Here is a 19194-nt window from a genome sequence, read left to right on the forward strand (position 1 = left end):
CCTCCCACGAGGAGACCCTCCGAGGTGGTCCCCATATTGTCCGCGTGGTTGCTGTTACCATTTTGGCTCGGTCCATCCTGTCCGCCGTCTCGATCCGTGCGCACAAGGACGAGCCGTGCGCACGGCTAGTGCCGAGCGCACAAGCGACGTGCCTAACCACTCGCTTACTGTGCTGGGCGCATAATTGTGACCTGTGCGCACATCTTCCTACACGCACGCACAATCCTATGCGCGCAGCTTCGCACACCGGAGCGCACAGCTGTGTGATACGCGCACAAGCCATGGCACCGCTGGAAAATAAGCTCAAAGCTCAGGGCCTCTGCCCAGCATGCCATATTAGAGCTGCACAGCATGAGGAGGCCACGGCCCTGTGTATACAGTGCGAAGAGGCCCTGAGAGACCCAGCTCATGGCCCTCCCCATCCGGTACCGGACCCCAGCCTCTCGAGCAGTACGCCGGACCTAGCATTACGCAGTGGGACCCCCCTCAAACGGGGCTCCCCAGGGATACTGTGCCTTCTAGTCTAGACCCAGTATCTATCTCCTGGGTGGAATACTTCAAAGGCCTCCATACCTTCATCCACATGCAATCGGGGCCTCCTATAATGCAGCCTCAGGCTCCACCAGAAGACCTCAACAGGCCGGGACCCTCTTTGCCCAGGGAAGTGATCCCACCGCCCAGAAGCAACACCTTCGGGGACATTGACATCTCAGATGAGGAGTCAGAACCCCTGGAAGAAGGGGAACTCCCTCCGGGGACAGAACCCCATTGAGCCATGAGACGCTTCTTCACCAAGGACGAGCTTCCAGACTTGGTCACAAACAGCCTAAAAGAACTTGCCATCCTGGGCACTAGTGCCTCGGGGGAACCTAAGACGAACCCACTATTGGAGGGACTCCGTCAGATCTCCCGCCATTTTCCACTACTGCAAGCCGTCAAGCAACTAATTGACCTGGAATGGGAGGCCCCAGAAACTACGTTCAAAGGGGGCAGGGCTCTGGCAGCTATGTACCCTCTGGACCCAGCCGCCAAAGATCTCCTGGCATGTCCGAAAGTGGAAGCCATGGTCTGCGCGGTCTTGAAGTGCACTGCTATCCCGGTGGAGGGAGGAGCAGCGCTCAAGGATGCTCAAGACAGACATCTGGAATCTATCCTCAAACAGTCCTTTGACGTCTCCACTATGTCTTTACAGATCTCGGCCTGCTGTGCGGTGGTGACACGTGTCTACTTAGCACAGACCAGGAACAACACCCCTGGAGAAGCCCTGGAACCAGCGGTATCATTCCTTGCGGACGCCGCTTTGGACCTGGTACGCACAGCAGCTAGAGGAGTCTCATCCGCTGTGGCAGCCAGAAGACAAATCTGGCTCCGAAACTGGTCAGCCGACGCATCCTCCAAAATGAGACTCACAAGGATGCCTTTCAAGGGAACACTCCTGATCGGGAGCGAACTAGAGAAACTAGCCAACAAATGGGGCGAGTCCCCACTGCTGCGGCTACCGGAGGACAGGAATAGGAGAAACCAGCGATCCTTCCCCCTGACCTCCAGGGGCAGAGGATCACAGCGCTTCAACCCATATAGAAGTTCATATCAAGCGGCCCGCCCTGCAGGCCGGAGCCAGCCCTTTCGGAACAAGCACAATAAAAGGGGAGCCAGCTCGGGCCCAGGCCCCAGCCACACCCCTCAATGAAAATCAGCCGATCCATCCAAAGGAAGAAGCCATAGGGGGCAGATTGGCCCTATTCTACCAAAGATGGGTCGAGATATAACATCAGACAAGTGGGTCCTATCCATCATTCAAGAGGGATATTACCTGGATTTCCACCACCTCCCTCCGGATAAGTTTGTGGAATCACCCTGCCACGACCCTTCCAAGAGAATGGCAGTGGAAGCTACACTAACCAGATTACTAGCCTTAGAGGCTATAACACCAGTGCCTTCACAACAAATAAATACCAGCCATTATTCCATCTATTTTATCGTTCCCAAGAAGGAAGGAACGTTCAGACCTTTCCTGGACCTCAAGGCAGTTAACCGTCACCTGAAGATTCCTCGCTTCCGCATGGAAACCCTACGCTCGATAATAAGGGCGATACAACCAGGAGAGTTTCTTACTTCCCTGGACCTGTCGGAAGCCTACCTACACATTCTGATCCATCAAGAGCATCAGCGCTTTCTACGCTTCTCGATCCTGGACCATCACTACCAGTTCTGGGCACTACCTTTCAGGTTAGCCACTGCACCCCAGACGTTCACCAAGATCATAGTGGTGGTGGCAGCAACACTGAGGGAGGAAGGAAGGAATCCGCATATACCCTTATCTAGACGATTGGCTGATCAGAGCGAAATCCCCAGGGGCAAGCCACCAGGCAACCAACAGAGTCAAAACTCTACTGGAGAGCGTCAGGTGGGTGGTCAACACAAACAAGAGCTGCCTGCAGCTTTCTCTAGAATACTTGGGAGTCCGGTTCGACACCAAACAAGACAAGGTCATTCTGACACCGACAAGGAGATGAAAACTGATTGACCCAGTTACGAACCCTGTTGAGCGAACTTCACCTCACAGCATGGGATTACCTACGAGTTCTCGGCCTCATGGCATCCACACTGGAAGTAGTCCCATGGGCACGAGCTCACATGAGACCCCTACAACGGTCACTACTATCACGATGGAATCCACTGTCCCAGAATTACATCATACGGCTTCAGCTCCCGGACAGAGTTCGGACCCAACTATGATGGTGGCTACAAGAAGCCCATCTGAGCCAGGGAATGAGACTATCCTCCCCAACCTGGATCCTACTCACCACGGATGCCAGCCTACGAGGATGGGAGCACACTGCCAGGAGCTAACCGCCCAAGGGCATTGGAACGAAGAAGAGTCGGGATGGAACATCAATCGCCTAGAAGCCCGGGCAGTCAGACTAGCCTGCCTAAGGTTCGGTCACAGACTCCGAGGCAAAGCAGTCAGAGTAATGTAAGACAACGCCACAACAGTGGCCTACATCAACCGTCAGGGAGGAACCAGAAGCCAACAGGTGTCTTGGGAAATAGACCTCCTAATGGCATGGGCGAAGTTGAATCTTCAAGTGATATCGGCCATCCACATTGCCAGGAAGGACAATGTCGCAGCGGACTACCTCAGCAGAGAAAGTCTAGGTCCAGGAGAATGGAAACTGTCAACCACAGCGTTCCAATTGATAGTAAACCGTTGGGGAACACCAACCATGGACCTCCTGGCAAACCGGTCCAACGTCCAGGTACCCAGTTTCTTCAGCCGCAGGCGGGAACCCCAGTCCCAGGGAATTTGCACCCTGGTACAGACTTGGCCATGGAGACTCTGTTATATGCCTTCCCGCCATGGCCCCTACTGGGCACGATCATCCACAAGATCGAACACCACAGGGGACCAGTACTTCTAGTGGCCCCGGACTGGCCAAGAAGACTGTGGTACACAGACATGTGAAGACTGCTGGCGGGGAAACCCTGCTGCTTCCTCCACAAGGAGACCTGCTCCAACAGGGACCGATCCTCCACGAGGATCCAGCTTGATTCTCTCTTACGGTCTGGCCATTGAGAGGACTCTCCTAATGAGGAGAAGATACTCGGGGGCAGTAACTGACACCCTACTCCGAGCACGCAAGTTCTCCACATCCCTAACATACATAAGGATTTGGAGAGTATTTGAAGCCTGGTGCAAGGACCGTGACATCGTTCCACGCTCAGTCAAAATTCCTGCGATCTTGGAATTCCTACAGAATGGCCTACAGAAGGGATTGTCCCTCAACTCCATCAAGGTACAGGTGGCCGCATTGTCATGCTACGGAACCAAGAGCGAGAGCAGCAGCATAGCCTCTCACCCGGATGTCTCCCGCTTCCTGAAGGGAGTCAAGCACATCCGACCCACCCCTAAAGTGGCCGGTGCCTCTTTGGAACCTCAACCTGGTCCTAGATTTCCTAGCAGGAACCTCCTTCAGACCTCTCCGCGGCCTGTCTCTCCGACTATTAACATTGAAGACAGCCTTCCTGCTGGCAGTCTGTTCAGCCTGTCGTATGTATATCCGAGCTACAAGCACTGTCCTGCCGGGAGCCGTTCCTCACTCACCCCGGGAACCATCCAGTTACGCACAGTTCTGTTGTTCCTTCCCAAAGTGGTGTCTCACTTCCATCTCAACCAAACCATCTCACTACCATCGCCAGATGAACATAAGAATTCGGAAGAGGCCCGAAGTCTACGCCATCTCAACGTCGGCAGACTCCTAGTCCGATACCTGGAAAGGTCGGAATCCATACGAAAGATGGACCATCTATTCGTCCTTCACAGCAGGAAGAAGCAAGGGGAAGCGGCCTCGCAAGCAACCATAGCCCGCTGGATCAAAGAAGTCATCAAGGTGGGCAAACCACCGCCCCTACAAGTCAAGGCCCATTCTACTAGAGCCCAGGCAGTGTCTTGGGCGGAAACCAAGATGCTGTTGCCCGCCGAGATCTGCAGGGCGGCGACATGGTCCTCCATCCACACCTTCTCTAGGTTTTACTGCCCTGATATTCAGGCTCGGAAGGACATGGCATTCGCAAGGGCAGTACTAAGTGGGTCACGGGCAGCCTCCCACCCGGTTCGGGAGTAACTTTTATACATTCCATTGGTCCTGAGTCCATCTGCTACACACTAGGAAATGGAGAAATTTCTTACCTGATAATTTCGTTTTCCTTAGTGTAGACAGATGGACTCAGCATCCCACCCACGGCTGCCGTTACTCATGGAATTCTCGGGGGACATCCTCGGGAGTGAGTGATTCATGGGTAAGCCATGCTTTCCTTCATCTAGGACACCCACCCTACTGGGTGCTGGCGTTTCTCGGTTGAGGGCACTGGCGGTTTCCAGCTATAGCCAATTCAACCAGTTCAAATTAATTAAGTTATCCAAGTTGTAAAGTTTAATCAAGTTATACAAATTATTCAGTCATACATATATCCACAATGCTTTTCGAGGAGAATACTGAAGAGCTGCACTTCCTGCAGGGGTATATGTGCTAGGGCTGACGTCAGATTGAAATCTGATCCGTCTCCAACTGCTATCAGGAGTACACTATACCCACTGGTCCTGAGACCATCTGCTACACGCTAGGAAAACGAAATTATCAGGTAATTTCTCCATTACTAGGCCCAGCTTCAGCCCAAGCTCCTTTTATTTTATTTCATAGTGCTATAATACCTGGTTTTTAATCTGTTTTTAATGTTTGTTTATTCCTGTTTTTATTTTTTAAATTAACTGTTGAATATTAGTCTCATGTTTTGTACTTCTGGTTTGATTTATGAATGTTAAATTGTAAACAGCCTAGTAATGTTGATAAACTTTTTATTTAAAATATTTATATATAGTCGAACAAATAGCAAGAACCGTGAACATAAAGATGTAATTTGCAAACAGCAACAGGTAAATTAACAAGGATTCATACAGTTAATGTAACCAGAAGAGTTTCACTATACTTAGCAAGTATCTGAGGAGGTTCAAGATAGGCAGTCCTCACAAGGATGTGTTAGAGGTAGGACAAGGCTTAGGTGTAGATCTGGTTCTTCTGCACTCCCAGCCAGGATTGGAAAGTTCTGATAATTCTGGGCTGAGTTATTTTGAGGCGGGTACTGTACAACCACTGAAAGCCCAAGGCACCTGATTTTCTGACCAGAAATGCAAGTTGTGGAAACTGGGGAAGCATACATTCTGTGCCTCACTTTTGGGTACATATCAAGTTAACCTGTTCGGTCCTAGCTGCCACAAACTGCAGAGCACAGCAGGAGTTAGTCTATCACTTGCTTGTCAGTTCAAGGATTGCAAAAGAAACTAGGTCTTAACTAGGGAAACAAAAAGATCTCAGTGTAAAATAAATATTAACAGGCACAAAGATTTTCATTTTGTCTCAAGTAACACAGCAGCCGCTGAGAAGAGAATGCTAGTCTACAGTATTGGAAAAATATGCTAAAACATATGGGTTTATTTTTTTAAGAGATGTGGATGAGACAATCAGCTGGATTAAAGAGAAGGAGCAGTTGATGGCTTCTGATGATTTTGGCAGAGACTTGGCCAGTGTCCAGGCTTTGCTGCGTAAGCATGAGGGGCTGGAGAGGGACCTTGCTGCGCTGGAGGATAAGGTAATGTGAGATTGCTTGGATAAGGAGTGATATCTTTCTACAGCTGGGATATATCCTTAGTGTGGAGAGGAATAACTTGGCAGACTGGATGGGTCAATTGGTGTGTCTGCTGTCATCTGCTATGTTACTATGGTACATCATGTCTGTTTAGAGCAACAGTCTGTTTGTTTGGGTATAGAGTGATACTTTTGTTATGTTCTGTGTGTTAGTACATTTTATATCCTGCCTTATTCCATAAGTATTGCCCTAAGTGGCTTACAACAATCTGAAAAATACATTCATAAAAATACATTCCTTACTGTCCATCAGACCAGTCCAGACAGATGGGGTTTTTTCCCCTACCAACAGATGGAGACAGAAAACAAAAGCTTCACTGTACTGTTAGTACTTAAGCTACTGTGCCATCTGCAGTTTGCTGGTATTTTCTGCCTCCAGCAGATGATAGGGGCATCCATCCTGCAATTGGATGGTTTGGTGAAGAAAGGATGACTACTCTCAGGGGTGTTAGGTCTTCTGACCATCCTTCTTGTTGAATGGGGTTGAGCAGGGGGTTGGTGGCCCTTGATAATCTCATGCCTATTTGGTAAGAGGGTTTGGTGGCCAGTGGTGCTGGCTTCCTCATTCCTTGTCCTCTTATCCCTCCCTGGAAAAGATCCTTAGCTGGCCTTTTCATAGAAGCCTTCACTGACATGAGTTTAATTTTTGTATTTTTAGTTCTGGGGATTTTTTTGTCCCTTTAAGAAGTACTTAAAAAAAAGAGAGAAAGAAAAGGAATACTGTAAATTGGCACGGTGTATTGTGGGAGAGGCCTGCAAAAGTTTTGCTGCTGTCTAGTCTGTGGTGCAGGCGACTTGGGACAGTTTCTCGCTGCAGGGGGAAGGAGATTCCTTAAAACAGGTTAGCCATGGAGTGTGGGAAGTACTGTATTATGTGGGGATCATCAGGGGAAGATCTTACCCTTGGGTTTCTGCAGAGCTTGTGTGGATGGTGGGGAGGGCTCTTCAGGAGTCTTTCAGCTCCAGAGGTGAAAAGGCTGCTGGGAAGAAGCAGCTTTTGGGGTATGCACAATATTCTATTGGAGACTAGTAGAGTTGGAGTGATGGCCATTGTTTGCTCTCCCGTGGTGCAGGCAGCTTCGGGGGAGGCCTATTCTGATCCTCCATATCTCTCTCCTGTGGCTGGGAGAGTTACCCCTCAGAATTTAGATTCAAGAGAGGTCCTCTATGGACCAGGTTTTGTGGAGGAGGAGGTTGAAGAACCAATTTTTTCCGCGAACTTGTGCTTTTCATGCACAAAACTTTTTTAATTAAAAAGAACTCAGGTACTGTAAGATGACTGTTCCTGGGTTTTCAGTGAACTCCTCCCATCCCATGAAGGAGAAACTGGATTTAATTTCTAATGTGGAAATGGAGTCAGAGGCTTCAGAGCAAGGAGTTCTGGGGGATAGGGATCTGGACAAGAAATTCCATTTGCTTGGGGGTGATCCAATAAGTAATCTGAATGAGTTGGTGGCTATGATTGCCCAAGCTTGAGCAAAGCTGGGAATTAAGGAAATGCAGGAGTCAGAGCAGGAAGGAAACTATTCCATTTTGGAGGGGCGTAGCGGACTCACTAAGACCTTTCTTTTCAACAGAAGACTAAACCTTGGTTTTTGCGGAGTGGGATATGTTGGAGGCTGGTTTGAAGGTTGAGAAATCCATGGAGGCGCTATATCCCTGTCTGGAAGAAGCAGTGGGCTATTGAAGGTGCCCAGTGCGGATGATTTAGTATCCGCAGTCATTAAGAAAACCACTATTCCAGTTGAAGGCCATGGATCCCTCAAAAATTCTCAGGGTCAAAAGACTGAAGTCATGGCTTTAATTCTCAGGGTAGCTGTTGGTAGCAGTGTCCTGGCACAGGCACGTATGCACTGGGTGCAGCAGGTCCCAGTGGTGAACTCAAAAGAAATGCTCTCAGAAAAGGAGGCGGAGAACCTAGAAGCTGGCTTAGCCTTTATTGTTAATGCACTGTATGATTTTCTGCGAATAGCAGCCAGAAATATGGTGTTGGCAGTTTCGGCTGTTGGTGGATGCATGGTCCAAGCCTCAGCTGGTAACTTCCCTTTCAGAGGAAAATTGCTCTTTGGAGAGGATTTGGAGAAGTTGGTCAAGCACTTAGGTGAATCTAAGTCTCATAAGTTTCCTGAGGATAAGCCTAAGAGAAACAGAAGTTTCAGGAAATCAGGCACTATTGTCCAGGGAAGAATTCATTTTCACAGTGTCGGTAAGCGGCTAAATCTCATCCCTCTCGTGGTGTCTGCAGAAATTCTCAAGAATGTGCGGGATCCACTTCTGGAGGGCTCAAGGGTTTTAATGAAGTTCAGAAGATCCATTCTTCGATCGTGCTCATTGGAGAATGGTTATACCTTTTTTCAAAGGTATGTACCTATATTACAATGGATCAGTGGGTCCTTTTCATAATTAGAGAAGACTATGTATTAGATTTTTCTAGTCCAGTGCCTCCTGGGGGGAGAGAAGGGAGGCAGTGAAATTCATGCTGGATCATTGCCCTTTAGCTGCACTGTTGCCAGTTCCAGAAGAGGAAAGAGGTCTTTTATAAATTAAAAAAAAAAAATAAAAAAAAATTTACAAATACAAAGTATTAATATACTAGGTAATGCATACAAGACAATGTGAAACAGCATTAAGAAACTAAAAAAAAAAGAAAAGATACATATCTTTGGCTTATTACATGGTTCATAAATCAACCTACCAAAAAGGGGCTGTATATTAGGAGTACAAGGAAATGAAACAAGGAAATGAAACAAGGAAAAAGCATGATCCTAAATATACAGAGCTGTCTGAACATTCAAAAATATTGGAACTTTATGGATTTAGAAAAGCTAGGTAGAAAATGAATCAAGAAAGGCTCTCAGCTGCTCCGGGGAGAAAAAAATATAGCAATCACTATCTTTCTTAACAATACATTTACAAGGGTATCTTAATAGGAAAGTAGCCCCTAGGGAAATAGTTTCTTGTCTCGTTATCAAGAAACCCTTTCGCCTTTCTTGTGTGATTTTAGAAATATTAGGAAACATTTGCACATTAGAACCATAAAAAGGGGAGTTTAAATGATGAAAATAGCAGGACATTAGTAAATTAATGTCCTGTTCAACTATGAGTGAGACAAGTAAAGTGGATCGATCAATAATCTCAATACCCGAGGATTCCAAAAAAGGAGTTAAATTTTGCATATCCAAAGAAAGTCCTCCAGGATCCTTTGGTAGGCATCTTTCCGCTGAAGTAACAGGTAGAAAATACGCTTTATTAATCGAAGGAATCTCTATCTCTGGTATAAGAAGTACTTCCTGAAGGTATCTCTTAATGGTAATTAATGGGAGTTCTCCCATAATCCTAGGAAAATTAATCAATCTAAGGTTCAAACGTCGATTCCAGTTTTCCAGTAATTCAAGCCTCCTGGATAAAGCTGCTCTATCTTTAACTGTAGCCACAGTAAAACTTTGAATTTGTTGGATATCTTTTTCCATTTTGGCTACAGAGGACTTCAAAGTATGGAGAGAGTCCTCCTGAGCTTTGATTTTAGAGTTCAAGGAGGCAGTAAGTAAATCCATTTTACTGCAACTGAGAGCCCACCTGTTAATTCCCACAGTGTCCAAAGAGAGAAATGCAGGTTTGATAGGAGGTACCATATGCTTACCTGATGTAGTGGGGACACAGTCAGAGGAAGGCAACATAAGAAATCCAGCTGAAATCACAGAAACCTCCATCGACGAATCTCTTCCTCTCTCCGGCTGTGCAGATGCTGATAGCTCTCCCTCCCACAGCTCCAAGTCGCTGACATCATCAGGCAGCAATGTCTGCAGGGCGTCTGGGGCCAACACACTCCTAACTGCCGGCACTCGGTGGGGTGGGCTAAGGGAAACCTCCGCCCCAGGTGAAAATGGCTGCTCTCTAGTCGAAATCGCAGCGGGGGAAAACCCCACCGACATTTGCAGCTCCGGGAGCCATGAAGGTGATAATTAGAGGCTGTTAGGTAAGCTGGGTTGAAATAGAGGGAAAACCCCTCATTTTACCTTTTCATTTGGGCGACATAATTTTTAGAAGAAAACAGTCCGAAGAAAGAAACTAAGAGCAACTCTCACTCATGGCTTCGTTTAGGACGCCATCTTGCCCCTGAATCGAGGTCTTATTTATTTTATGGTACCCAAAAAGGATGGCAGATTTTGCCCCCTTTTTTTGATCTAAAGAAGGTGACTGCATCCTTAAGATACTTTGCATCCGCATGGATGTTTGCAGCAGCAAGAACAGGAGAATTTCTGGCATCATTGGAACTTTTAGAGGCTTATCTATACATTACTATTTAGAGAGATCATCAATGATATCTCAGATTTGAGGTCCTGGGAAGCATTTTCAGTTTCAGGTACTGTCCTTTTTGTTTTGGCAACCATTCCTTGCATGTTTTCCAAGGTAATGGTGGTTGTGGTGACAGCTCTGCAGAGAAGGGATGATCATGCATCTTTGGTTGGACAATTGTTGATGGAGGTAGAGTACCATCAATCTGTGCAGGGTGGCTTTCCTATTGCAAAGCCTAGGTTGGGTGATCACTTTTGCCAAAAACAAGCTGGAGCCATTGCAGAATCAGGAATACCTAGATGCTTGGTTTGAGACTAATATGGGGAAGGGGTTTTTTCCTTTACAGCGGAAAGAAGCCTGAAACTTTGGTGTCAAGTTTGACGCTTACTGCGGATACCACTTCCCAGGATCTGGGATTATCTGTAGGTATTAGGGTCCATGGCATCCATGTTGGATCTGGTTTCTTGGGCAGCCAATAACTTAGTGCTTTTCTTTCTCATTGGAATCCCCAGTCACAAGATTATGAGCTCAGGTTATCCTTCCCACAGGAGGTAGATTGACTCTTTCTTGGTGGTTCTTCCACAGCAGTTTGTCCAAAGACGTATAGTTGGAGATTCCAGATTGGATAACACTTATCGGCTATCTTCTAGCCAGAGGAAAAAAAAAGTGGGCGAGCAGTGGGCAGATCGGGTGGTACTACTTAGCCAGATAACTTATCTGGCTGAATAGTGATATTGATACTTAGCAGGATAAGATAACCGGGTAAGTCTAGACCTGCTATTGAGCAAGTCTAGATAGCCAGATAATACTTATCTGACTAAGTAGTGTTCTGTGCACAGATATTCAGCGTCCTAGCTGTGCTACTGAATATCCTTGTAACTTAGCCAGATAAGTGTTATCCGGTGAAGTTACTTTGCCATTTTAGTTTTACATATCTACTCTGATTAGTCTCAGGGCAGAGGGGCTTTACAGTTCAGTCACTTTCCCATTCTCCTGCGTGAAGGTCCAATTTTCATGGATGATGCAGATTGTTTTTTGACTTCTGGCTTGGCTCTTGAGAGGAGAAGATTCAGGAGTAAGGGCTAATCTGAAGAGGTTATTTTCACCTTGCTTCAGGCCAGAAAGCCTTCGACCTCCTTGGGATATGTTGAGATCTGGAGACCTGGTGTCGAGTCAGGATTGTCACCGTTTCAAGTTTTAGCAATCTGCAGGAGTTAGCTCTAAAATTCTCTTATGATATAAACAGCAGCATTGTCCTGTGATGGGATAAGGTACATAATTCTTTGTTAACTTCTCATCCAGGTATGCTTTGTTTTTTGAGAGAAATGAAACACTTGTGAATGCAGATTAGGAGGTTGGTTCTGCCGGGGGACCTTCATTTGGTCTTGAAAGCCTTGTGCAAGCCTCCTTTTGAACCTATGAATAGTCTCTGAAAGACCTTATTTTGAAGAAGGTGCTTTTAGTAGCTGTCTGTTTAAGCGAGGAGCATTTCTGAACTTCAAACCTTGTCTTGTGGTGATCCTTTCCTTTAGTTCTCAAAGGATTGGGGGGGGGGGGGTGTCTCTATTTGGTTGGATCTCCCCTTCTTACCCAAGGGGGTATCTCCTTTTTATGTGGATTAATCAGTGGAGTTATCTGCATTTTTGGAAAGAAAATTCAGATTTTGCCACTCAGTCTCAGGAGATGTATTTTCTGGAGGTGCGTAGGAATACCTGAAGGTCACAAATAATTTTTGAAGGTCAGACCGTCTTTTTGCGATCACTGGTCGCAACAGGTAAGAAAAGGCATCTAAGTACTCTATGGCCAGATGGATTAAGGGGGTAATTGCATCAGCGTATATTTGCACAGTCCTGCAGGGCCTTAAGGCTCATTCCACGAGAGGGCAAGCAGCTTCATGGGCTGAGTGTGTTGATTTTACCACGAGATGTTTGTAGAGCAGCCTCTTTACTCACTTGTGCTAAGCATTACCGATTTGAACATCCTTGCTTCAGATGCTGTGGGTTTTTGGAGCAGGCGTATTGCGAGCAGATCTTGCAGGTTTCCCTCCAGTTTAGAGTGGCTTGGATACATCCCTTCTGTCTGAACTGGTCTGTTGGACAATAAGGAAGGAAAAATTGGTTCTTATGTGCCAGTTTTAGTTCCTTGAGTACTACCAAACAGGTCCAGATACCCACCCTGCTGACTGCTCATTCTGTAAGTATATATGGTATACTTTGTTTAAATCTGGCCTTACCAACTCCTCAGTGGAGGGGTGGCAGATTTGTTTTTTGGATTCTTCAATGTTTATTTCCTTCCCTTTGCTTCTAGGGGAGTTGGTTTAGCTTTGTTAGTTTTACTGGCAGGCATCAGGTGACACAGATTACGTACTAACTACACAGTGAAGCTTTTGTTCTGTCTCCATTTGCTGGTAGGGGAGAAAAAAAACACCTGTCTGGACTGGTCTGGGTAGAACTCAAGGAAAGAAAATTAGCAGGTAATTTTTCCTTTGATAAATACATTCAATAAAGAAAATACAAAAATAACATAATTAAATATAATTATGATATTCACAGGTGACAGCACTGTGCACAGAATCTGACCGCCTGCAGCAGTCGCACCCTCTCGGTGCCTCTCAGATCCAAGTGAAGCGGGAAGAGCTGATCACTAACTGGGAGCAGATTCGCAGTCTGGCAGCAGAGCGCCACACTCGCCTAAATGACTCTTATCGGTGAGGGGAGAAGCATACAACGAAGCACTTACAGAAGCTATATTAGTCTCATTCTTTCAGTCAAGGGTAGTGCTGTGTGCTAGTATGTGTGGAGATTAAGGTTGTTTTCGAGCCTGATTTCTGCTGCTTAGGTTGGCCAGAGCTGGAAATATTGTGGAGGCAGTTTTCATAGTTCCTGGGATTGTGAGGAAGGGAGAATAGTCCCAGCCATCATTCAATAGTGCATACTGGCCAGATTTGGTACACATGTACCAGTTCCAGAAGGAAATGTGGCCAAGGACAAGTCACTGCAATGACTGGGCTAGAATTTGGAGAGGTGGAATAGAACAAAGCCTTGGGTGTTTGCAAATTAAGACTTACAATATCATAGTCCCATAGTTAGTTCATATTGAAGAGGAAGCACAAAGGAGCAAGAAGAAACTGCAAGGCTTAACGATCCCTTCTTGGCTCTGATTATATTGCTTTCTTTTAGGATTATGTTTTTAGGTCATTTGGATAACTTGCATGGAGTGGCAGTTCACCCCATAACAACAGACATAGGACTGTTTTGTACTTCGAAGAATGCATTGGAATAACCCATATAAAGCGCCAATTACATCCCTGAGCATTACTGGGCAGAGTAGATGGACCATTTTGACTACCCTCATTAATTCTGTCTTGAGTGATTGTTATACTCTGTTTAAAAAAAAAAAATAATTTGGTTGATTGTCTTCACTTTTTAAATTATTTCATTTCTGAGGCAGCAATAGTTCTCCAATGAAAAGCAGGAAAGTTAGTCGCACATCAGGGGCAACGTCATCCAGCACTGGGGGTGGAGATGCTCTAGAGTGAATGATAATTGGCTATTCCCTGTACGTACCCGGATCAGTCCAGACACCTGGGTTGTGACTCCGCACCAGCAGGTGGAGACAGAGTAAAACTTGTCGGGCTCCCTACATATAGTAAGGTGCCACCCACAGCCCCTCAGTCTTTCTCTGTCTCCAGCAGATGGGGCAGGTCCACCCACAGTCTCTGGGATCCCTGGGGTAGGAGTTAGCTAGTCAGGGATAGATAGAAAAAAAAAAAAGAAAAACAGAAAAAGAGGATAGCGGATTCCTTTCTTATTTTTCAAAAAAAAAAAAAAAAGTTGAAGAAATTTTTTTCCAGAAGCTCCCGTTCGAGGTGTCTCCCAGGGGAGTTGCCAGATCCTGAGGGGATCATCCTCCCCTGGTAGAGGCCGCTGCTGGGGTCGAGGACCCGGCCCCTCTGGCAGCAGCGTTAGGGGGTGACACCGGGGAGCCCGGTTCACTCACCCCCGGTGGAGCCCGGAAGCCTTCAGTACCGTGGACAGCGGATAATGTAAAAAAAAAAAAAAAGTTTCTTTATTTTTCTGCGCCGGCTCTCTCTCTCCTGCGCGGTGAGTCTCTGCGTTCCGGGTGTTTGTTGTTCCGATTGCGGCGGCGGTTTTTCTTATTATTGTTAGTTTTAATTTTCGGCCGAGATGCCCGTGGGGTCTGCCTGCCGCGCGTGCGGCTCCGCTCGCACGCGAGTATCGCGGGACGGGATGTGCTCTGCCTGCCTCGCCGGAGGCGAGGGACCGTCCGGGGGCGATCGGGGGGGTCGGACCCGGGCGTCCCGTTCGCCGCCGCGCGTGGTTGCAGTTCAGGAGGGAGGGCCGGATCCGTTCCCGCTTAGTGCGGGAACGGCGGCCATTTTGTCGACGGTCCACGAGGCGACTAGAAGAGCCATGGATCATGGCGCCCAGCCTCCTCCTCTCTCTCCCAGCCTCGGGCCTCGGCCGGGGCGCCTCGGGGTACCCCCGATACGGCTGATTGGGGCTCGGAGGAGGGGCACTCTGACTCGGAGGAGTCTTTTTCGGAGGATTTTAATTTTTTGTTAAAGAAGCTGGCGAAGTATCAAAGGGAGCGACGCAGGCACGGGAAGGTGCCAGGAGTTGACGATGGACGTTCTCGCTCCCGGAAGAGGTCGGCCCGCCCTAGGGACATATCGGTGCCCCCGAAGGACAAGCGTCCGGCGCGAGGCGCGCCACAGGACGCGGATTCGGAGTCCACTTCCTCGGAGGAGGAACGGTCAGTCTCGGAGGCGCCTGGAGGGCCTGAGGGGCCCGATGATCAGGGTCCAGCGCAGCCGGGCGCGGGCAAGGGCGTGCTGACGGGGGATGGTGACAACCCCAAGGTCGTCCGCCTCTTTAAGAGGGAGGAGCTTTCCCCTCTCATCCCAGCGATCCTCGACGAAATTGGAGTGGAGGCTCCACCGGTGGAAACCCGCCAGGGCCCTAAGATGGATCCGGTGCTTCTGGGGCTCGCGGGCCCTACGGTGGCATTCCCCTTTCATTTTTCTGCGTCCGACATTCTTTTCCGAGAATGGGACACCCCGGAGCTGGGCCTCAAGGTAAGTAAGGCCATGGATAAGCTATATCCTCTGCCGGAGGATGCTTTGGAGCTACTGCGGCTCCCTCGAGTGGATGCCGCTGTGTCGGCGGTCACCAAGAGGTCAACTATTCCCGTCACAGGTGCTACGGCGCTGCGGGATGTCCAGGATCGAAAGCTGGAGGTACAGCTCAAGAAGGTTTTCGAGGTGTCAGCCCTGGGAGTCAGGGCGGCCATTTGCAGCAATTTTGCGTTGCGGGCTGGGCTCCGCTGGGCCCAGACCTTACAAGCAAATGCGGGTCTTTCAGAAGGGGAGGCTGCTCAGGCGGATCTTCTGGAGGCGGTGATCGCTTACAGCGCTGATGCCATGCACGATTTACTGCACACCTCGGCCAGGGCTATGGTGTCTGCGGTTTCAGCGCGCCGTCTTCTTTGGCTCCGAAACTGGGCAGCGGATGGTACTTCTAAGGCTCATCTCGGCGCCTTGCCATTTAAGGGGAAGTTGCTGTTTGGGAAGCAGCTGGATGATATCATGCAGTTCCTGAGTGAGAACAAGGCTTTTAAGCTTCCGGAGGATAGGCCACGACCTAGGCCCAATTTTTCTACACGGAACCGTTTTCGAAACAACCGTCGCCAGAGGCCGCAGAGGTCAGCTGGGGCGGGTCAATCCTTCCGAGGAGGCGCTGTCAGATCTTCCACCTGGTCTCAGTCCTTTCGGGGGAAGAGATTCAACAGGTCAGGGGGATCCTCGGCGGGATCCGGGGCCAAGTCGGCCCAATGATACGCGATTGGTTCGTTTCTCGGCGGGGGCTCGGGAGGCCGTTCCACTGGTAGGAGTGCGCCTCGAGCGGTTCTACTGAGGAATGGACCAAAATCACTTCGGACCAGTGGGTGTTAGACGTGATAAGACACGGTTACGCGTTAGAATTTGCTCGTCTTCCCTGGGACAAGTTTCTCGTCTCCCCCTGCAAGGCCGTAGCCAAAAGGGCCGCCGTACGGGCAACCCTCCAGCGTCTGGAGGCTCTGGGCGCCATCACTACTGTTCCGCCGACGCAATGGGGCATGGGAAGGTACTCCATTTATTTCGTGGTCCCAAAGAAGGACGGCGCGTATCGTCCGATCCTCGACCTAAAAGGAGTCAACCGGTGCCTTCGTGTTCCCCGGTTCAAAATGGAAACGATTCGCTCGTTAGTGGCTGCGGTTCGCCCGGGCGAGTTCCTAGCGTCCCTGGATTTGATGGAGGCGTATCTCCACATAGGGATTCAGCCAGCCTATCATCGGTACTTGCGATTTTGCATCCTGGGCGAGCATTTCCAGTTCAGGGCTCTTCCCTTCGGTCTAGCTACGGCTCCACGCACCTTCACCAAGGTTATGGTGGTGGTGGCTGCTCAGCTCCGACGGGAAGGGCTCTTCGTTCACCCTTACCTGGACGATTGGCTCATTCGGGCCAAATCCGAGATGGAGTGTCGGCAAGCGGTTGCCAGGGTTCTGCAGCTCTTGTGGTCGCTTGGTTGGGTAGTCAATCTAGCCAAGAGTCACCTTCAGCCCACCCAGAGGTTGGAATATCTGGGGGCATTGTTCGACACCAAGGAGGCCACGGTATCCCTGACTCCGGACAGGGTCCTCAAGCTCCAGGGACAGGTGAGGCGCTTGCTAGCCCTACGATGCCCTTTGGTCCGCGATTACCTGATGGTCTTGGGTTCCATGGCGTCGACTCTCGCCTTGGTACCCTGGGCGTTTGCTCATCTGCGACCGTTACAATCAGCGTTACTTTCCCGCTGGAGGCCGGTCTCGGAGTAGTTCCTGCGCCCTGCTGCCTCTCATCGGACCGCGCCAGGGCCAGCCTGCAGTGGTGGCTCTGACCCAACCATCTGACGTGCGGAGTGTCTCTGATCCTGCCCACTTGGACGGTGGTCACGACGGATGCCAATCTCTCGGGTTGGGGAGCGGTCTGTGGGGGGCGCTCGGTGCAGGGCCTGTGGTCAGCCCAGCAATCGCAGTGGTCCATCAATCGGTTGGAAACCAAGGCGGTGGCGCTGGCGTTACGAGCTTATCTGCCGTGGATACGGGGTCAGGCGGTACGAGTCCTGTCGGACAACGCCACCACGGTAGCCTATATCAACCGTCAAGGCAGGACAAGGAGTCAGCAAGTGGCGGAGGAAGCGTCTCAGTTGATGTGCTGGGCGGAACGGCACCTCAGCAGCATTGCGGCGTCCCACATCGCCGGCGTCGACAACGCACAAGCGGACTTCCTCAGCCGGCACCGGCTGGATCCAGGGGAGTGGGAGCTACCGGAGGTTGCATATCGTCTTCTCTGTGCCAGGTGGGGTCAGCCACGTCTGGATCTGATGGCCACCGCGCAAAACGCAAAGGCTCCGAGGTTCTTCAGCCTTCGAAGGGAGCGGGGCGCGGAAGGGGTCGATGCACTAGTGCTTCCTTGGCCCACGGATGTGCTGATCTACGTGTTTCCCCCGTGGCCTCTGATAGGCAAGGTACTCCAACGGATCGAGTTACATCCGGCGGCGATAATATTGGTGGCGCCGGAGTGGCCCCGGCGTCCGTGGTTCGCGGATCTGCTACGGTTAGCGGTGGAGTCTCCGCTCCGTTTTCGGGGAGACGCGACCATTCTTCGTCAGGGACCCGTTTGTTTGGAGGACGCGGATCACTTCTGTCTCGCGGCTTGGCTTTTGAAAGGGTGCGCCTGAAGTCCAAAGGGTACTCCGAGGCAGTGATTACCACCTTGTTGAGGGCTAGAAAGCAGTCTACGTCTTTGACCTATATGAGGGTCTGGACGGTTTTTGAGGACTGGTGTAGTTCTCACGAGGTTAACCCCATTCGGCCGGAGGTGCCGGAGATTCTCTCTTTTCTTCAAGAGGGTCTCTCGAAGGGGCTGTCCTGGAGTACTCTGAGGGTACAGGTGGCTGCCCTGGGCTGCCTTCGAGGAAAGGTCCGGGGTGTGTCCTTGGCGGGCCATCCAGATGTGACGCAGTTTCCGCGGGGGGCAAAGCATCTCCGCCCACCGGTCCGGAATCCGTGTCCCTCCTGGAATTTAAACTGCGTGCTTTCGGCTCTTTGTGGGTCGCCTTTTGAACCGGTCAAGCGAGCGACGTTGAAGGATTTAACACTGAAAACAGTGTTTTTGGTCGCTATTACGTCCGCTCGTCGGGTCTCGGAGCTACAAGCTCTATCTTGTAGAGAACCATTTTTGTGTTTTACAGAGACAGGGGTCTCCCTGCGGACTGTCCCCTCCTTTTTACCCAAAGTGGTGTCGTCTTTTCACTTGAATCAGTCAGTCGATCTTCCCGGGTTTTCGTCCGTGGACCCTCAGGCCAGGGGTTCGAGGGAACTGAGGAAACTCGATGTCCGTAGGATTCTGATTCGTTATCTAGAGGTTACGAATCCCTTCCGGGTTTCCGATCACTTGTTTGTTCTCTGGTTGGGGGCTCGTAGAGGGTCGGCGGCTTCCCGGGCCACGATTGCGCGTTGGCTAAAGGAAGCGATTGGTTCGGCGTATCTTCTGCAGGGCAAGTTGGCACCCAAGGAGCTTCGTGCCCATTCGACTCGTGCACAGGCCACGTCTTGGGCCGAGGTTTCTAGTGTGTCCACCCAGGAGATCTGT

The 19194-nt window shown here is 49.7% G+C and overlaps 1 protein-coding gene across 9 annotated transcripts in view; it reads left to right on the forward strand.

Annotated features, from left to right (window-relative positions):
• The window catches only part of SPTAN1 (spectrin alpha, non-erythrocytic 1), a 457019-nt gene that overhangs the window by 80139 nt on the left and 357686 nt on the right, over positions 1-19194 (forward strand). For all 9 annotated transcript variants that reach the window (XM_029611329.1, XM_029611328.1, XM_029611326.1 and 6 more), the window contains 2 exons: positions 6003-6147; positions 13052-13206. In XM_029611329.1, the coding sequence (XP_029467189.1) occupies positions 6003-6147; positions 13052-13206 (300 nt within the window). The remainder of the gene's footprint in view (positions 1-6002; positions 6148-13051; positions 13207-19194) is intronic.

The sequence above is a fragment of the Rhinatrema bivittatum genome, chromosome 8 (genome assembly GCF_901001135.1).
Source record: "Rhinatrema bivittatum chromosome 8, aRhiBiv1.1, whole genome shotgun sequence".
In the NCBI taxonomy this organism is placed as follows: Eukaryota; Metazoa; Chordata; class Amphibia; order Gymnophiona; family Rhinatrematidae; genus Rhinatrema; species Rhinatrema bivittatum.